The sequence below is a fragment of the Panthera uncia genome, chromosome D4 (assembly GCF_023721935.1).
Source record: "Panthera uncia isolate 11264 chromosome D4, Puncia_PCG_1.0, whole genome shotgun sequence".
NCBI classification, from domain to species: domain Eukaryota; kingdom Metazoa; phylum Chordata; class Mammalia; order Carnivora; family Felidae; genus Panthera; species Panthera uncia.
The window spans coordinates 37,610,422-37,631,670 of NC_064807.1; the positions used below are offsets into that span (position 1 = coordinate 37,610,422).

The 21,249-nt window shown below is 37.6% G+C and overlaps 1 protein-coding gene across 9 annotated transcripts in view; it reads right to left on the reverse strand.

The window, feature by feature from the left end:
• Positions 1-21,249, reverse strand: part of MPDZ (multiple PDZ domain crumbs cell polarity complex component) — a 162,550-nt gene that overhangs the window by 123,479 nt on the left and 17,822 nt on the right. For all 9 annotated transcript variants that reach the window (XM_049617511.1, XM_049617427.1, XM_049617260.1 and 6 more), the window contains exons 2-3: positions 10,452-10,528; positions 7,446-7,612 (exon numbers count right to left, since the gene is read on the reverse strand). In XM_049617511.1, the coding sequence (XP_049473468.1) occupies positions 7,446-7,612; positions 10,452-10,467 (183 nt within the window). In that variant the 5' untranslated portion in view covers positions 10,468-10,528. The remainder of the gene's footprint in view (positions 1-7,445; positions 7,613-10,451; positions 10,529-21,249) is intronic.

The window sequence follows — 21,249 nt, forward strand, 5'->3', positions numbered from 1 at the left end:
AGTTCTCTGGCAAGGAAAGATAATCACTGATGAATAACAATTCTGAATTTTCATGAATATTTACATATTCCTTAATCGAGCAATCATTTATTGACCTTGGGTGAAATGTATTAGGCACAAAGCAGTCAAAGATGAACATGACATGGTTTTATCCCAAAAAGCAATAAATGGTCTCCAAACAAATGTGAAATGCACTTAATTCTACAACTCCTTTTTATGCTTGGTGAGAACAAATGGCAAGTGGAATGCAGCATACACACCACGGTCTAGGCATGTGTGTTGATGTGTATTTGCAGAATGTCTTTTCTTTATTTAAATCTCAACACTTCTGTGCTTTCTTAGCAAAAGTTCCAAGGGAAAAAAAATTTAAGGAATGTAGCTTGACCAAAAGTAATATTCTTATCAAAGTATGCTAAAACTTTCTACATTAAAGGGGTGAAGGTATCAAAAATCAGTAAATTAATATATTTTAAATGCCAGGACAAATAGAAATTTAGAATCGAAAACTCAGACGAACAACATGTTAGAATGTTTGTAGTGTTTTTTCTATCGGTCCCACTTTTCCAGAAGACAAATAAAACTGATTCACAGTTCACAGTCTGCTTAGAGAAAAATAAAACAAAACCTTACAGACAAGTATAAATATATGGAAATGGGCACAGGAAGCTGATGTCACTTTGTCACATGGCCTCTCCATCCCACTATTATCCCACCCAGTTCATCTACTTTAAAATCTAGAATATTTTAAAAAGCAGAATGAAAATTCTGTTTTGTATGTAAAAGGTACTCTGATTAAAATCTGGGGGAGAATTTAAGGGAAATGGCCAATCTTCATGAACGTGAATTTAGTAAACATTAAGTGCATTTCTCTTTACTAATGCTAATAACTGTTTTTCTAACCTATTTGTTCCTTTATGGAAGAGAACTAAGAGTTTAGGAACAGTGTAAATTAAAAGTAAAAAAGCACTCTGGCTTCAGGGTCAGACGGACTTACATTCTTCCTCTAAATCTACCAAAGACTAATTGTGTGGTCCAGACTAAGCTACATCACCTGTCTCAGCCCCAGTTTCCTCCTGGACACGATGGGGATAATACATACCTCACAAAGCTGAAGGACTAGTTAAATGAGACAAAGTCCACAGCAGTGGAGGGCTTCCTAAAGGCAGTAGTGGTTGTTTTGGTTAGCTTCAGATGTGGATCAACCTCTCTTGTTCGTAAATTCCTGGGTTAAAAAACTCATTTAGGTTACACCCAGTAAATTTCACATTTTTTCCCTCTTCTCCAAAGACCATTTAACTTTGTCACAAAAACACCATACAATTAGCACCATTTGCTGTTTTAGATACACATGCATACCCAATAGCAAGATGGTGTTGCATTTTAATCCAGCACTGTATAAAAAGCTTGAACAGTGCCTTCTTGCCCAGGATAAAACAAGAATTTTAGTCCCTCAAAGGCTCTATATTTACAAACTTTTGGTTAAAGGAACAAACATTTAAAAGCTGTTATTGTACCAAAAATAAAGTATTTGAAATTCCCACAGTAAATAAACTCTATGGTAAATGTAAAAACATAAGACTCACTCCTTCTCTTTTAACTTCCCCTAGATAATGTATGGTGAAGTCTCAAGAAACAGATACTTTCCTGTTAGGCAGCTGCAATGCTGCAACGCTCTATCATGAAAGTAAAACCATTTCAGGGGTAAGAAAAATATTTTTTCATTTTCACAAGCAACACCAACTTGGAAGAATTCCATTCCATTTTTAGATAATTCCTGTTAATGGGGTCAAGGCATATTTTCTTTCTCTCTGTATTTCCTCCCCCACCACCACCAAGTCATAACTTAACCCAGGCATTCTTGGGAGACAGCAGTTATTCCCTTTACTGATAGCAAGACTGCAGACGAATCGTCTCCATTTCAGTCTCAAATTAGAAACCGTAGAGAGAGGGGTGATGCTTTTACCATTTATGTAAGCAATAAAGCTGAAGAAACACAGGCATTTCTGCTCTTTTCCATGAATCCTACAAAACTGTATCTTTCTGATTACAAAATGCCCAGTTATCAAAATTCTCGTCTTTCCACCAATCTAAAAAATATAATTGTAAGAAATTACCAGTGCTGCTGATGCCACTGCTTCAAAGCAACATACCTTAACAGGCTGCCCATGAACCTGAGTTAGCAGTCTTACAAATGAGTACCCACAGAATAGTAACTCCTCAAGCATGCCCCTGAATACTTGTGTTTTAGCCAACACCCCCTGCTTACATCGGATATTTGGAAGGGATACTGTGAAATATATACTGACTACTTATTTCTCCAGATTCTCTAAAATGTACCCTCTTTTAAGACAGAGTATCAGAAAAAAAAATTCATAGAATGCAGTACATTTTAGCAGAAGAGCCATCACTAAATTAGGATGGGACACTGTATTCGTAGTGTGTGCTCTTAATGTACTGCATTCTTAGAAAGATGAAAGAAGCATTTCTTTGAACAGTTTATGCATTTTACAATTGTAACTGAAGGTCTTATTTATCAAAATGTCAGTAAAAACTTTACTTTAAATTTACCTTAATTCTGTTACATGTTTTTGCTATAATTTTTAAAATGTGGAAAAACAAAATATATGATGGCTGAATATCGTATTTAAAGAAGTGTTAGAAGTTGATACAATTTTCAACTTGATCCAATGACGTTTGATACAGAATGCTGAGTGCAAAAGAGAAAAGATGATAAACACACATACAACCCTCCCCAGAAAAGCGAAAAAAGCCCACTTAATAAATCCTTCACAATCTGGCTTCTAAGTTTCCTCCCTTGCCAAGAGCCCACACATAGGCTACTGCCCTGATAACATACATCTCTAGCTGATTCTGTATCAAGGTCTCAACCTCAGCATTACACATATTACAAACCCAGCAATTCTTTGTTTTAGGAAGCTGTGCTATGCGTTTGAGCAATGTTTAACAATATCCCTGATGTCTGTCCACTTACATGCCAGTAGCATGCCCCAACCACCCCCAAGTTACAATAGTCAAAAATGTCTCCACATATTGCTGTACAACCCCTAGAGAGAGAGAGAATGTGAAATCACCTTCACTTGAGAACAACTCCTCTATTCCCTTGTAAACACTGTTTCCTCTACCTGAAATAATTTCCCCTATCACTGCAGAAAACCCCTACTCACTTTTCAGATCCGTCTTACATGTTCCCTCCAATGCAAAGTTTTCTTTCAAAGTCAAAGTTAATAATTCCTTCTTCTTATACCTCTCACTTTCTCATTTAGTTACATAAAATGCATGTATGTTCTTCCCCCCTCTATATAATGAGAACCTTCATCTTATTTATTCATTGTATTTTTATCGACTTTATTACTAAATGATTATAAGTCTTCTATAAAAGCATCCATGAGATAACCCTCCAATTGCCAAGGAAAATCTGGCTCACAGATTGATGTCTCACACTGAGCAATATATAACCCTCCAGCTCTCTCTTTATATGTATACAATTGTTATTGCTGCCTTTGCTCCTGGGAAATGGAAATTAAATAATACTCAACTTGAGTAAACCAAGGTCGTTGGAATATCTAGTTCTCTGATGTTTATATTTGGTCTTTATTTAGATTTACCTTTGAATCACCCATTAGTCAATACATTTTGCCATGAGAGTTGTTCCAAATTCTTTTCTGGGAATGTGAATAGGTAAAATTTAAGAACACGGAAATACAAGACAAAATTTTTATACCATGAAGACTATATTTCAAATAAAAAAGGAGCCAATTATTCTAATCAACATTGAACAATAATTTCCAACATGATTCTACATGTCCAATTATTTCAAGACATGTCATAAAGTTTCCAAAGAAAACTTAGGAAAATCCTGGCTTCATTTTGTGTGTGTATATATACACTTTATGCATTTAGATGCTATGTATATAAGCCAACACTTTTCTGGAAAAAAGGTGAAGAACAAGGAGCCTTGAAATATCAAACAACAAAAACAACAGCAAAATAACAGAATATCATACTCCAAAAAAAGCCAGAAATCATAGACATGGAGAAACCTCCAGAATATGCTATGCCCTGAGGCTCGCTTCCCTGTATCAGCAGCATTTGTAACCTGAATTATCCACATCATTTTTTGGTCTTGGCTGCCATAGCTTAAAAAAACAAAATCGCACCAATGCCGATTTCAAGGTACTAGTCCTAAATTTCCACTGAAAGTAATAATTTTAATTTACGGTTTTTGTACAATAACTCTGGGTAAAAAGGCATTTAATTTCACGTCTATGGTCAGCTCATCAGGCAAGGCAATTAATTAATCAGGAAAGCAGTATCCACCTCTACTGGACTGGAGAAACATCACAGAATAAATATGCAAATCCAACACCCTCATGGCTGACAAGTTTCTATTATTAAACTGCGAACGTGTTTATTTCCCCCACAATAGCTGGATTTCTGTCGTGAATACGCGGTGAGCCCTGCAGTGATTAGCTGTGATGACTAGGTGACAGTGAGGACACTACTTGAGAATTTGCATCTGACAGATCACTGACACACAGTCACAGCTCTTTTTCTCCCTTCTCTTCACTTAAACAGGAATCATGCAATAGGAAAAGAACTGGAGCTATTAGAGATTATTCAGGTTTAATAGCACACATCCTTTTAGCTGGCGGTTAGAACAATACACAATGTGGCAGAGTTAAACAGAGGCATCAATTATGCTCTCAGACCTGTTAATATTTTTGACAATATTTAAATAGCACATCCCTTCAGGGCATGGCTTTTTTGCCCTCTCAGTTACACACCTGTCAAGTGTTTAATTTGCCAAAGGGAAACAGTTTGATTTCTAAGGGCAGTCTTAATACTGAAGAAGCAAATTGGAAAAATTACACATTATTGAATGGAAGTAATGAGAAGGATCTGAGGGGAACAAATAGTTGGCTTAATTCAACATGGCATGTCAGCATCTGTCATTAACGCAACAATATGATCATGTTCTCCAATATGCTGCACATACCTCGGGCTTTTCAATTATTCACTCCTTTCGCTTTCTAAAAGGTAGGAGAAATGATGGTGGAGTAAAGTTGAAGGAGTCAAATTTTTTGGTAATACTAAAAAAGATGGAGACAATAACTTGTTCCTGTTGTGCACATAAAACTATACATCTAAAACATAATGCAGTCAGACTGGTATAGCTACTGGTTTAAAAGCACAAATTTAACTCCTAGGTTCATTAATATTAAATAACAATTATTTATACATTAGCAGTGGGTAAGCTAACAGAATATCATACTCCATTTAATTCTAGCATGATGAAGCCTATAATATTTATGTTTAAACTTTAAAATAGAAAACAATACAAGGTTTTAAAATTTACTCTACTCATGTAAGAAAAACACTGGTTCCACAAACACATGAAATTGAGTTAGTCAGAATGAAGAATGAAGCGAAGAGTCGCAAAAACTGTGAGAGAAATCAATGGTATTTGCCAAAATTAAACTCTTGACTTACAGGGGCCACGTTTCTACCCTTGCGGGGAAAAAAAGATGTGAGACAGGCCGCAGAATTTAAAAAAAGGGAGAAGACTGTACCTCGGGAGCCTAGAAAACCGAGTTCTAGTTCTGGCTCTGCCCTTACAAGCAAGTAACTACAACTCACTAAGTAGTTGAAATAAGCAGGGTATGGGCCAGTTCGTTTCCTGGGTCCCTTTCAGTATTTGAAGAGACCAACTAGCCAAAAGTCCAAAGGCACGTGAGACATGCCCATAGAATTTCCAAACCTCACAATGTACTGAGTCTTGAAATATATCCGTATCTATCACTAATGAACAAGATCACACTCTCTTTAGTCGCAGACTGTCTGGCTTGGTAACAGTTTGCTCAAGGGTTTCCAGGGAGATTTCAGCTGAATCACATGGGACCCAAAGTTTCGGAGCCCGTATCCAACTTCTATTTGGAGATGGTAGAACAGGGTCAACAAGCAGAGCCGTTTCTGCCCTCCTTTTGGAGCTGGCAGGGATATTTCCAGTTATCTCACTGGATTAGTGGTATTTCCTAACACACTAGTACTTTCTGTTTCAACATTTCCTCTCATTCTATTCATATTTTCACATAATATAATAGGGGAGAAGATACCTGTTCAACTTCTTCACTCTCTCTGAAAAACCAGATAATCTTCCTCATCATAATTACACTTCTATTCAGGACACTGATCTCTCTAAACTCTTGCCCATTCATTCTGAAATGGGAGTACCTAAAACCAATCTTTACAATAACTTGCAAAAAAAAAAAAAAACTACATATAATAAAACACACCTTTTTCTTAAATCATGATCATGACTTTTAAAATCACTAAGTAGACATTCACTAGAGAAGACTATTTTTTTTTTTAATTCTTTCTTTCTTTCTTTCTTTTCTTTCCTTTTGCTACCGAAATATCTAGATTAAGAAGTGATGTGACATTAAATAAATTCCTTCCCTATTGCTACTATTTGTTCTTTTTGCATCTGGCACATTTGTTTTTAGCTAGAGCTATTCTTTCACTGAACTATGAAACTAGTCTTCAAATTTCATTTTTAACCTTTTAATAAAAGGTAAAATACCTGTTAGCAATCCGTCCATGGTAATTCAATTAATGCTAAAACCATCAGCATGAAAATTAACTTAGGTTGAAAGCATGAGGAGATTGACTTGAAACGATGTAAGGATAAAAACCATTTTAAAAACATTTTGTTAAAAAACCTGAGAAATGATTATTAAATTAAGTTCAAAGAACATCTAACTTGAGTGCTCATTCTGTCATTGCAATGTTTCGATTTTAATATAAATGCTAGGAAATTTTAAAGCTCTTAATTTTTACAGAAAAAAAACAGTGTTACATTTAGAAGTTCTAATGTTTATCACCATCTGATGCTGTCATTGAAGCAATTGCTACTTACACTCTTATAAGAAGTGAGAATTGCAATTTCTCTAACTGATGACAATGTAATTATTTCTTTTACTGTCAAAATAGAGGTGATTTCCCTTCCTCACACACATGATTACACATGCAAATCCAGGCTTATCTGAAATCTCATAAGCGTGCTGAATGTCTGAATCTGAAGACACAGGATCAGGTGAACAAAAAGTCTTAATGGGAAGGGAAACCAAGTCTACGGCCATCTACCCTACACTTATTTTTATCATCCCCTCCTCCTGTAAGGACTCACACTTCAGCATCCACACAGCTTTCAACACAATGTCATATCATCTACAATATACAGCAACAACCATTACAAAAATAACTAGGGGGGTGAAAAGTCACAGTGAATCTGAATGTCTCATTTGGAGGTTTAAATGACTTCATTAACTATTCATTAACACATTCAAAAATCAGCCTTTCAGAAAAACACAAACTTTCACGAGATCCTTGCCATGAATGCCTGTTTCAGGACCATCGTGTCTTACCTGGTCTTTCAGCTGCTGTACTGAAGTCTGAAGGTTCAGAATCTGACTGAAGAGCGGGCTCTGCAAGACTGACTTTAGAAGGCTCAGTTTGTCTTCATTCGCTACATCCCCGCGTTCTCGCAGCTTGGCTTGTAAACGCTCTGCGGCCTGCAGGGCCCGATTTTTGTCTAAATCAAAGGGCAGCAGGTCATTATCAAGATTAGAAAGACACACATCAAACCATGCTTACAGAAATCCTAACACTACTCCTTTCAAGACCATAAAATAGACTCAGCACAAAAGGGACCATAATATGTCCCTATAAATGTATCCTTCAAACCTTCAAGTCTCCGGTAAGACAGTCTGTGTGAAAGCAGAGAACTGGGTATAGTGTATGCTCCATGCAACTACTTGTAAACTATGGAAACCAATTCAGATGAAGTACAGTTGAATTCCGGTGCCAACTGTCAGCTCTTATACAAACTACTGAAAACTAACCACTTTGTGATCTTGCAAATGCTGGTGTTATTACTTTTTAAAAGATATTATTTACATTCAAGAAAAATTAGAAATATAACCAATAAGTGGATGCAGACAATGTCACTGATGAGCAAAACATCCAAAATATGACAGTCTCATATATTAAGGAACAAATATTCTATACTTGAGAATTTACTTGAGAATATATCACAACAATGTATAACCCTTCAAAAACACTACTTTTTTAAATGTTTTTATTTATTTTTGAGAGAGAGAAAGACACAGAATGTGAGCAGGAGATGGCCACAGAGAGAGAGAGGGAGACACAGAATCCGAAGCGGGCTCCAGGTTCTAAGCTACCAGCACAGAGCCCAATGCGGGACTCGAACTCACCAATAGTAAGATCAGATCTGAGCCGAAGTCAGATGCTTAACCGACTGAGCCACCCAGGCGCCCCTAAAAACACTACTTTTTAATCCTTTAAATGTCTTTCCCTAAAATTAAATAGCATATTCATATAGGCATCAAGGCAAAATAATTCAAATGTTTATTGATCACTCTATGTATCAGGCATAAAGTTGCAAAAGTAAGTATTTTGAATCAGTGTATCCCTAGTAACCCTACCTACCGGCCCTAATCCCTACCATTTTACATGCATGCTACTACGAGATGGTGAGTTTCTATGACAAATAACAGTTAAAAACATCTCCCTTAGGACGCCTGGGAGGCTCAGTTGGTTAAGCGTCCAGCTCTTGGTTTCAGATCAGGTCACGATCTCACTGTTCATGAGATTGAGCCCTGCATCAAGCCCTGACAGTGCAGAGCCTGCTTGGGATTCTCTTTCTCCTTCTTTCTGCCCCTCCCCCATGCAAGCACACTTGCTCTTTCTGTCTCTCAAAATAAATAAATAAACATTTAAAAAACAAAAATCAAAACATCTCCCTAAAACTATCTCTCACTCTCTCACAAATGAACCCAAATTTGTTTTAAAGGAATAGAGACTACTCAAATATATGTTCTAATGGATTCATCATGGTAATAAGTGTACCTATTAACATTCATTTGCTGTATTATAGTAATCAAAGAGTGTGATCACCACAGACACTTTCTATAGCACCAAATGTGGGATTACACAGAAATGGGGAAATTAAGGCATGAATTATTATTGACCATGAGGTCACACACATACTCAAATTTAAACAAACAGTATTTACCCTTGCACATAATTTTACAAGGTATAATAAAGACAGGAGAATTTTATTCTAGGCTTATTTCCCATGGGATCTCAGAATACAAATCTAGTATTAATTTCCATGTCAATTCTCAGAAAGTGTACAGATCAGTAATAACTTACAAAATAAAGATTGGAAGGGGACAGCTTAAATAATTCTGTATTTCCCCTTTGCTATCCACTTTTTTATGAGAGACTCTGGTTTGTGGACTAGTAGTCTTTATGGTGTGTGACTTTACCACAAAATAAGATGAGGGAAATACACACCCATGCATTTTCATCACTGGCACAGCACATTACGAACAAAAGTCATAGTCATGATCCCATCTATCACAAAGACAGCTCCTTCTCCTTTCCCTGCTACCTACTCTCATCCTACTCCCCAAACCATGCAGGTATCAAGGCACCAGCCACAATCATAAAGGCACCAGGGTGAAATTCAGATACCTTCCGATAATCATACCCAAAGACTTCCCTGGAAAATATGAGGCACTGGGCCATCAGACAAGGGATGGGTATACCTGATATACCTCAAACAATTTCTACAAACTAGCTTCTGTAAAACTAAAGAGCAGTGAAAAATAGACTAACACATGAATTTGGATATTTCAACCTAAATTATCTCATGCAGAAATTAAACTGCCTTAAACTGTCACTAAATGTTTGTTACCGTTATTGTTCATCATCAACTTAAAAGCAAAGCTCAGTAGTATTTCAACTGCCACAAATAAAGCAGGCATTGAGCTTCTTTCAATATTAAAAATACTGTTAAACTTTCTGGTGCTACCCATACACAACCATTAACCAGAAGTGGGTCCATAAATCAACTAGGTTTACATTAAACTACGGTTTCATTAAATTTCTCATAATTGATAGAACGTTTCATATGGCTTTATCTTTTGCTTAAAAATGAGGTATTTTTATAACACTTCAGATTAAATCATCAAATACAGAAACACATTACCCTGGTATAATTCTAGTGGATAAAAACTTGTAAAAACTTTAAGTCAAAATCCTGCTATGTAGAAAAACCATTTCAAAGATCCCAATGGACAAAGGTTTGATTTTTATAAAAATAAGAAAGAATAGGGGCACCTGGGTGGCTCAATCAGTTAAGTGTCCCACTTGAACTCAGGTCATGATCTCACGGTTTGTGAGTTCGAGCCCCACGTCAGGCTCTGTGCTGATAGCTCAGAGCCTGGAGCCTGCTTTGAATTCTGTGTCTCCCTCTCTCCCTGCCCCTCCCCCATTCACACTCTACCTCTCTCTAGAGAATAAACATTAAAAAAATAAGAAGAAGAAAAAATAGGTCTTACCTATAGTTTCTAACATGTTTTTCCAAATTTCAGCGTTCTTCTCTACAATGATTTTAAACAGCAACTAAAACAGAACTCTGGGGAGAAAAAATAAAATGGAATGGTTATGTTTTACCACAACTTTAAAACTATATACTTTAAAAAGTACTTGATGCTACTATAATTCCTTTGATCATTAAAATCTTGTTGATTTAACTTAAGATAGTTTTCTATGTAGGAAAAAGTAATCATTTTTGGACTTACTCAAAATTACAGTTGCAGGTAACACTAGCATAGTAAAGTAAAAGGCATACAATCTGTTTTAAATAGAGTGATAGATGTACCCAAAATATTTTAATTTAATGTTTATTTATTTTATTTTTTTAATGTTTATTTATTTTTGAGAGAGAGAGAGAGACAGAATGAGAGTGGGTTGGGGCAGAGAGAGAGGGAGGCACAGAATCCAAAGCAGGCTCCAGGCTCCGAGCTGTCAGCACAGAGCCTGACGCGGAGCTCGAACTCACGAGCTGTGAGATCATGACCTGAGCCGAAGTCGGTTGCTCAACCGACTGAGCCACCCAGGTGCCCCTATTTATTTTGGAGGGGGGCAGAGAGAGAGAGAGACACATAGAATCCAAAAGCAGGCTCCAGACCCCGAGCTGCCAGCACAGAGCTACTGGCACAGAGCCTGACACAGGGCCCTAACCCACAGTCTGTGAGATCATGACCTCAGCCGAAGTCGGACACCTAACCAACTGACCCACACAGGCGCCCCCAAAATATTTCTTTAAGAACGTCTCAACACAGCCCACTATAATCTTGGATTCACTTACAGATTCTCACCCACAGAGTAAGGACATACTTGGCTTGGCATGGGAAATTCTGTGGGGAAGAACATTAAAACTTAAAAAGCATAAGATGTGATATTGCCCTTGACTACTCATAGTCTTAACTGGGGAGACAATATACGCATACCAATTAGAAATGAACTATGACACTCAAAGAATATGTGAACCACGGGGAGCTAATACATTAAATCATGAATGAAATGCTGAATAAAAGAGAGCACAGTGTTAAATGGAAGAAGGGTTTTCAAAGGTTTTCAAAATACCCTCTTGATTATATTCTCTTCTCCCTCAATCAAAATAAACCTTCTCGACTCCTTCAACTCACATAGACTCACCTTTTCTGAAAATATTTACCTAGACTCTTTAAAGTACCAGCTACAGATTTCCAATGACAATGTCCATATCACTTACCACATCTACTGTTTGCTAACCACATCTCCTCCAACAATTTATAAATCTTCTCCTTAGTCACACCTATCCTCTGCCTTGCAGAAAACCCTCAGCCACTCCTTCAAGGGAGAAAAAAAAACCTACAACCAGACTTCCTCACTTTTGGAAGATGAAACAGGATTTGTCTGAGAAGGAACAAGCCATCCCTGTTGTCTCTTTAACAGAAAATGCATCTGGAAAAAATGAAGTATGTGATGTACGTGAGCAGACATATAGACCACCAACGCTTGTAATTAGCTCTGTGTGATAACAGGGAACAGTTCTTATCGACTCTCCTGGCGCCAATTTAGAATATACTATTGAAACCATCAAGTCCACTTCCAATAGTCAAATAGCTCAACTACTAGCACTTGTTTTATAAAATGCCCTGGTGTCAAATGAGAACACCCCAGCTCTAACGTGGAATTGAACCCTAAATCACAGTACAGGCCTGTGCCAGGGGCCCATCATCCAAACCTCCGTTTCCTAGAAAACTTAATCAGTGGGTATAGTGTGATAAATGAGATAAATAAGGTATACAAATTTCCAAGAGTATAACTCATAACTATAAAATATATATTCAGGAACAAGGCTGAGCCCACACAGGTGAGCATTTATGCACTGCATGGTTTCATGGGGAAAAATACAGGGAGATCTCTAAAATAAGCTCGTCATATTTTTATCCTAACTTACAAGGACACGTCATACAATAGTATACTATTAGGTCCACCCTCAAAAACTTACCAACTTCTGACAATTAACAAATAAAAGTAAAGATACCCCAATATAAAGAAGGTCTATAATTGATATATGTCCAAGAGGAAGCATGATAGTAATGAAACTGCATGAACTAGGGAGTCTGATAACCTGAATTAATATTTCAGCTTGACCATTTACCAGCTATAGGTCCTTGTTAAGTCACTTATCTATCTTTACTGAACTAGAAAACTCTAACTGCAAATGAGTGACACTCAAAGTTTTGAAAGGAAAAAACTATATACACGAGTGTTTGGTATGCACAATAAAGTTAGCTCTATCTTCTTCCCCCTTTGAAAAATTAACTCTGAAAGACAGGCAGTATTGATGACGTGGAACGGGTGGTAGCCTGTGGATTTACAGACCCAGTGATCTATGAGGAGTCTACAGAGAAAGTACAGAGTAAGCAGTTCCCTACTGAGAAAAACACTGCCATTCCAAAGTTGAACCTCAAGTCAGTTATGTGGAAAGAGAATTACTTTCTTTTTCCCAGAGAAACTCTTATCATAAAGGATTAAAAAAGAAGAAGAAGAAGAAGAAGAAGAAGAAGAAGAAGAAGAAGAAAAGAAAGAAAGAGGACAAAAAAAGCTCAATTCAGCTGCAAGTCACTGACACTGGCTCCCAGAGGAGAGCTCCATTCCTCTGGATTTCAGAGATAAAAAATGAGTTCCATGATTTTTCTTCTCTGATGTCCCTAAAATAAATATGTGGCTTTTTTGAGGTTTTCTAGTTTTTACAATTAGTAGCCATGACAAAGAGACAAGAGGTTAAAAAAAATTGCTCCTTTCTATGACCTATACTTCATCCCCAGGATTCAGCTCTAAGTATAAAAAAACTCATCTGTAACCACAACTTTCCATCAAACTGCATGGATTTTCCTTCTCACCTCACCATCAATCCTCCCCCTTCACCTATCTCACCACCATGTGGAAACAAAGGGGTACCTGGGTGATAACAGTGGGTCATGGCCCATGGGTAAGACGTAAAGTAGATCCAATACATGTCAGAAGATACCAAATTCGTGGGGTTTTTCTGGACAATTCAGTCTAGGAGTGAGGATGATGGGTCAGAGGGGCAGTAAAGAGAGGAAATGAGATGTGGATACGGTAACAAGTAGGTGACTCCAATGCTGGGGCAGAAGCAGTGGTGAAAACAGCAAACATACATAACAACTACCACATCCTGGGCACCGTTCAGAACATGTTATCCAACTAACCCGTTTAATCTTCACACTATCCATTCGCTTTACAAATGAGGAAACTGAGGAAGTGGGAGAGTAAGTAACTTGTGCAGGGTCATACCACGGGTACATCACAGAGCCAGAGGTGAACCCAGGCAGCTTGGCTCCAGAGCCAATTAACAATTTAACTTCTACAATATGGTCCTCTTGTTAAAAGGAAGATCTGCTTTACCATCCTCTTCCTCTTTCCAAGTTCAAAACTATGTTGACTTTGCCCTACACAATGAGAAACCAAAGGAAAAAAACAGAGGCCCAAACTGCATGGAGTCTGAAATGGACTGGGGTAGATAACGCAACCAACAATCCAGGCAAAGGTTTGAGTAACTCAGAATGAAGCACTTTGGAAACTACGGGTGGGTACATGAAAGAAAGATCAGTAACATTCACCATTTATATCATGTCCATGTATGTTTAAAAAAATCACTTTTAAAATCCAAGATTTCAAGAAAAATCTCCAAGAGAAAATAAGCCTCCTTACATCAATATTCGACATACATTAAAAAACATGGCTGTTATATTTCAAGGTGCTAAATCCCTCAGCACAATGAAAATATGCATTTTTTAACAGTGTCAAAAACATACCTGCCGTACACTAGTCCCTCTAGTTACTGCCCATGTAATTGAACCACTATTTGGTTACAGCCGATCCTGTTTCAGTAGCCATGACACTTAGAACTACAAGACACACCCATAAAAGGCTCAATGAATTCAGCACCTATGAAGCTCTACAGTGCTGGGCAAGGGCAGTCTGCACACATTACATCACGGGAGTAGGGACACTGACCCTCATGCTCTCCACAATATCTTCCACTGCCTTGCATATATCCGCTCCATCTTCCAGATAAGACAACAGAGGGAGGGAGAGACTCAGGTCTGACTCAAGGTCATGAAGCCACTAAGCAAAGAACCCAGATTTGAATCCAACTCTGCCTGATTTCAAAGCCCACATTCACTCTTTCACACAGCCCCATATTTTCCATATTGTACTGCAAAGATCACGTGGTGGAAATGCACAGTTAGATAAAAAGACTGCAAAAATCGAGATCATACTGTGCATATTTTCAGACCACAACGCTATGAACCTCGAAATCAACCACAAGAAAAAATTTGGAAAGATAACAAATGCCTGGAGACTGAAGAACATCCTACTAAAGAATGAATGGGCTAACCAAGAAGTTAAAGAGGAAATTAAAAAGCATACGGAAGCCAATGAAAATGATAACACCACAACCCAAAACCTCTGGGATGCAGCAAAGGCGGTCATAAGCGGAAAATATAGCAATCCAGGCCTTCCTAAAGAAGGAAGAGAGCTCTCATACACAACCTAACTTTATGCCTTAAAGAGCTGGATAAAGAACAGCAAATAAAACCCAAAACCACCAGAAGACAGGAAATAATAAAGATCAGAGCAGAAACTAATGCTCTCAAAACCAAAAAAAAAGTAGAACAGATCAATGAAACCAGAAGCTGGTTCTTCAAAAGAATTAACAAAACTGATAAACCACTGGCCAGTTTGATCAAAAAGAAAAAGGAAAGGACCCAAATAAATAAAATCAAGAATGAAAGAGGAGAGATCACAACCAACACAGCAGAAATAAAAACAATAATAAGAGAATATTATGAGCAATTCTACGCCAGTAAAATGGGCAATCTGGAAGTAATGGACAAATTCCTAGAAACATATACACTACCAAAACTGAAACGGGAAGAAATAGAAAATTTGAACAGACCCATAACCAGTAAGGAAATGGAATTAGTAATCAAAAATCTCCCAAAAAACAAGAGTCCAGGGACAGATGGCTTTCCAGGGGAATTCTACCAAACATTTAAGGAAGAGTTAACACATATTCTCTTGAAGCTGTTCCAAAAAATAGAAAGGGAAGGAAAACTTCCAAACTTCTTCTATGAAGCCAGCATTACCTTGATTCCAAAACCAGACAGAGACCCACTAAGAAGGAGAACTATAGAACAATTTCCTTGATGAACATGGATGCAAAAATCCTCAACAAGATATTAGCCAACCAGCTCCAACAATACATTAAAAAAAATAATATTATTCACCATGACCAAGTGGAATTTATACCTGGGATGCAGAGCTGGTTCAATATCCACAAAACAATTAATCAGACAAAAAAAAAGAAATAAAAGGTATCCAAATCAGCTAGGAGGAGGTTAAACTTTCTCTTCGCAGATGACATGATACTCTATGTGGAAAACCCAAAAGATTCCAACAAAAAAACTGCTAGAATTGATTCATGAATTCAGCAAAGCTGCAGGACAGAAAATCAACACACAAAAATTGGTTGCAGTCCTATACACCAACAATGCAGCAACAGAAAGAGAAATTAAGGAATCGATCCCATTTACAGTTACACAAAAAACCATAAAATACTTAGGAATAAATCTAACCAAAGAGGTGAAAAATCTATAAACTGAAAACTATAGAAAGCTTATGAAAGAAGTTGAAGAACACACCAAAAAACAGAAAAATATTCCATGCTCCTGGATAGGAAGAACAAATATTGTTAAAATGTCGATACTACCCAAAGCAATCTACATATTCAATGCAATCCCTATCAAAATGACACCAGCATTCCTCACAGAGCTAGAAGAAATAATCCTAAAATTTGTATGGAACCAGAAAAGACCCCGAAGAACAAAAGCGTTCTTGAAAAAGAAAACCAAAGCAGGAGGCATCACAATCCCAGGTTTCAAGCTATACTACAAAGCTGTAATCATCAAGATAGTATGGTACTGGCACAAAAACAGACACTCAGATCAATGGAACACAATAGAGAACCCAGAAATGGACCCACAAATGTATAGGCAACTAAACTTTGACAAAGCAGGAAAGAATATCCAATGGAATAAAGATGGTCTCTTCAGCAAGTGGTGCTGGAAAAACTGGACAGCAACATGCAGAAAAATGAACCTGGACCACTTTCTTACACCATACACAAAAATAAACTCAAAGTGGATTAAAGACCTAAATGTAAGACAGGAAGCCATCAAAATCCTCTAGGAGAAAGTAGGCAAGAACCTCTTTGATCTTGGCCGCAGCACCTTCTTACTCAACATGTCTCCGGAGGCAAGGGAAACAAAAGCAAAATGAACTACTGGGACCTCATCAAAATAAAAAGCTTCTGCACAGCGAAGGAAACAATCAGCAAAACTAAAAGGCAACTGACAGAATGGGAGAAGATATTTGCAAACGACATATCAGATATAGGGTTAGTATACAAAATCTATAAAGAACTTATCAAACTCAACACCCAAGAAAACAAATAATCCACTGAAGAAATGGGCAAAGGACATGAATAAACACTTCTCCAAAGAAGACATCCAGATGGCCAACGGACACATGAAAAAATGCTCAACATCACTCATCATCAGGGAAACACAAATCAAAACCACAATGAGATACCACCTCACACCTGTCAGAATGGCTAACATTAACAACTCAGGCAACAACAGATGTTGGCGAGGATGCGGAGAAAGAGGATCTCTTTTGCACGGCTGGTGGGAATGCAAACTGGTGCAGGCACTCTGGAAAACAGTATGAAGGTAACTCAAAAAACTAAAAATAGAACTACCCTACAACCCAGCAATTGTACTACTAGGCATTTATCCAAGGAACACAGGTGTGCTGTTTCGAAGGGACACATGCATCCCAATGTTTATAGCAGCACTATCAACAATAGCCAAAGTATGGAAAGAGCCCAAATGTCCATCGATGGATGAATGGATAAAGATGTGTCATATATATATCACACACACACGCACGCGCGCACACACACACACACACACACACACACACACACACACACACAATGGAGTATTACTCGGCAATCAAAAAGAATGAAATCTTGCCATTTGCAACTATGTGGATGGAACCAGAGGGTATTATGCTAAGTGAAATTAGTCACAGAAAGACAAATATCATATGATTTCACTCATATGAGGACTTTAAGAGACAAAACAGATGAACATAAGGGAAGGGAAACAAAAATAATATAAAAACAGGGAGGGGGACAAAGCATTAGAGACTTATAAATAGGGAGAACAAACAGAGGGTTACTGGAGAGGGATGGGCTAAATGGGTAAGGGGCATTAAGGAATCTACTCCTGAAATCATTGTTGCACTATATGCTAACTAATTTGGATGTAAATTTAAAAAAATTAAAATTAAAAAAAAGACTGTGCAAGACAATGTATTAAGTTGTTAGTATTTGTATAAAAGGGGAGGGAAATGTTTATGTAAATAAAATTAATATATACATGTTTACAAAAGCACAGAATATTTCTGCAAACTTTCCAAAGACACTAATAGTGGGATTATGAGGGACTAAGGGACACCGAGAAACTTATTTTGCACTGCATTTCTTTGGGGCTTTTAAAATTTTATATCAATATTAAGGTTGCCAGATTTAGCAAGTAAAAATACAGGATGCAAAAAAATTCAAATAAATTTCAAATTCAAATAAATTTGAATTTCAGATAAATAATTTTTCAGTATAAGCATATCCTGTGCTATACTTGGCACATACAACTAAACAATTTTTTGATTATCTAAAATTCATATTTCTAATTAGACATCCATTTTATCTGGCAATCCCACTTATACATATATTTCCTTAGGGGAAAATCAAGTTTTGAAAATCATTTTTACTTTAAGGCCTTTATGCTTCTTGCATAAATCTCTTTACAAATCTCTAAAGATTTGAGCTGGACCCAATGACTGTGCAACGACTAGTTGATAATACTAGTTTCAGCAGGGGATAAAAATCAGATCACATTTGGTTTTACTTAGAAATAGGACCTGATTAATTGACTAATCATTTTATTTTTCAAGAAGTTGTACTGGTAATGTGTGGGCACAGATTGTATGCAGTAAAGAATCAGTGCTTCAGGCATATAATAGATCTTTCTGTCCAATGCAGATTATATGGCAACTAACAAGTGAAAATAAGCTTCTGGCTAAAAATAACCCAGAAAGAGAAACTGTCCTAAACGCATAAAATTTTCTAGTTATCTTAAACAATTCAACCGTGAAAGGGGTAAAACTTTATTTTTTATGTTTTGCTTTTAATCCCAGTTAGTTAACATACAGTATTATATTAATTTCAAGTGTACAATATAGAGATTCAATAATTCCATACATCACCCTGTGCTCATGACAAGTGCACTCTTCATTCCTCATCACCTGTTTAACCCATCCCCCCACCCCGACTCCCCTCTGGTTAATCATCAGTTTGTTCTCTAGAAGAGTATGTTTCTTGATTTGTCTTTTTTTTCCCTTTGCTCATTTGTTCTGTTTCTTAAATTCCACACATGAGTGAAACTATATGGTATTTCTTTCTCTTATTTCCTTTAGCATTATACTCTCTAGCTCCATCCATGTCATTGCAAATAGCAAGATTTCATTGTCTTATGGCTGAATAATATCCCAGTGTGTGTGTGTGTGTGTGTGCGCGCGCGCGCGCGCGCGCACGTGTGTGTGTCTCACACCTTCTTTATCCATTCATCAATCCATGGACAGTTGGACAGCTTCCATAATTAGGCTATTTCATTATAGTACTGCTATAATCAGCCAGGTGCATGCATCCTTTCAGGATTAGTGTTTTTGTATTTTCTGGGTAAATACCCAGTAGTACGATTGCTGGATCATAAAGTAATTCTATTTTTCACTATTTGAGGAACCTCCATACTGTTTTCCACAGTGGATGCACCAGTTTGCATTCCCACCAACAGTGCAAGAGGGTTCTTTTTTCTCCACATCCTCACCAAAACCTGTTGTTTCTTGTGTTGCTGATTTTAGCCATCCTGACAGGTGTGAAGTGATACCTCATTGTAGTACTGATTTGCATTTCCCCGATGGTAAGTGATGATGAATATCTTTTCATGTGTCTGTTGGCCATTTGGATATCTTCTTTGGAGAAATGTCTGTTCATGTCTTCTGCCCATTTTTAATTGGATTATTTGTTTTTAGGTTGAGCTTTATAAGTTGAGTGGGGTGTTTAGGTTGAGTGTTGTAAGCTCTTTATTTTGGGATACTGATCCTTTATCAGAAACATCATTTGCAAATATCTTCTTCCATTCTGTAAATTGCCTTTTGTTTCACTGATGGTTTCCTTTGTTGTACAGAAGATTTTTATTCTGATGATGCCCTGATAGTTTAATTTTGCTTCTGTCTCCCTTGCCTCAGGAGGCATCTAGGAAAAAAGATGCTATGGCCAAAGGAGTAAACTTTAAATGAGCTTGCTACAATGCTTTGTGGCTGGTCACAGTCACTCAGCATCTATTTACTGCACACAAATTTAGCATCTGTCTCATTTACAGTGGCCTGGGCATTCCTGAAGGGAGCAGACAAATGCAAGGCTGTAGTCATTAGCAGGGAGTCTGTCACAATGTCAACTGGCCATGAGAGCAAACCTTACACTTGTAATCACAATTCACATTCTAGGGTAAGGTTACTGAACAAGGACTCCAAAAGCACAGAAACATCACCCTACCCACCAATGTTAGTGCACCCATCCGATAGAAAACACTCCACCTCTTCTTAGTATCTGCTCTTTTCAAATTCCCCTTCATTTCCATAGGCTTGATCAAAAGGCATTCGTGAACAAAATTTTTATTTTCAAGTTCACATTTATGAATCTTTCCGAATTCCTTCGATAATAATAGAATTTATTAATTCTATTCTGTTCCCCAGAATCAAAGGAAATCAAGTATTAAATAACCTTGCCTTCCCAATATACCTGAAATGCTAATTGACAGTCCTGTCATTCCTTTATAAAACAGAAAGATAAATTACCTGTCCAAAGTGAAACATGCTAAGGGGACCACAGGGCAAGAAAAGAACTCAAATTCTGTTCTTTACCGATTCAACAACACATGGGGCACCTATGTGACTGCCATGTTGTTGGGTGGCAGAATTGGAAAAATGAAGACATGATCTGGGAACTCATGGGCCAAGCGAATAGAAGAAAAAAATAATAAGCAGACGATTAAAATACAAATGACAAAAGCAGGGCACCAATCCCAAATTAAAGAGAAAGAGAAGGCTTCCTGGAGGCAAAGAGCCCCACACAGAGTCCTGAAGATCAGGTGGGAGTCAGGGTGAGAGTCATGACTCTCAGGCCACACAGAGGCAAGAGCACACAGCTCCTTCTGCGCACTGCAAGTAGTTTCTTTTAATGTTTGTTTGTTTATTGAGACAGACAGACAGACAGACAGAGAGCATGAAGGGAGGAAAAGACAGACAGACAGAGAGAGGAGAGAGAGAGAATCCCAAGCAGGCTCCGCACTGTCAGCATGAAGCCTGACATGGGGATTGACCAAAAAACCGTGAAACCATGACCTGAGCTGAAATCAAGAGTTGAACGCCTAACTGACTAAACCACCCAGGTCCCCCCATTAGTTCCTTATACGTGGACTGGGCCTGGAGAAAAGGAAAAACAGGTGATAAGGCTAGAGATGTGGGTACAGGCTAAATTACTACAGGCTCTGCATACCATTCTTAAAGAGTTCAGACATTTAATTTTGG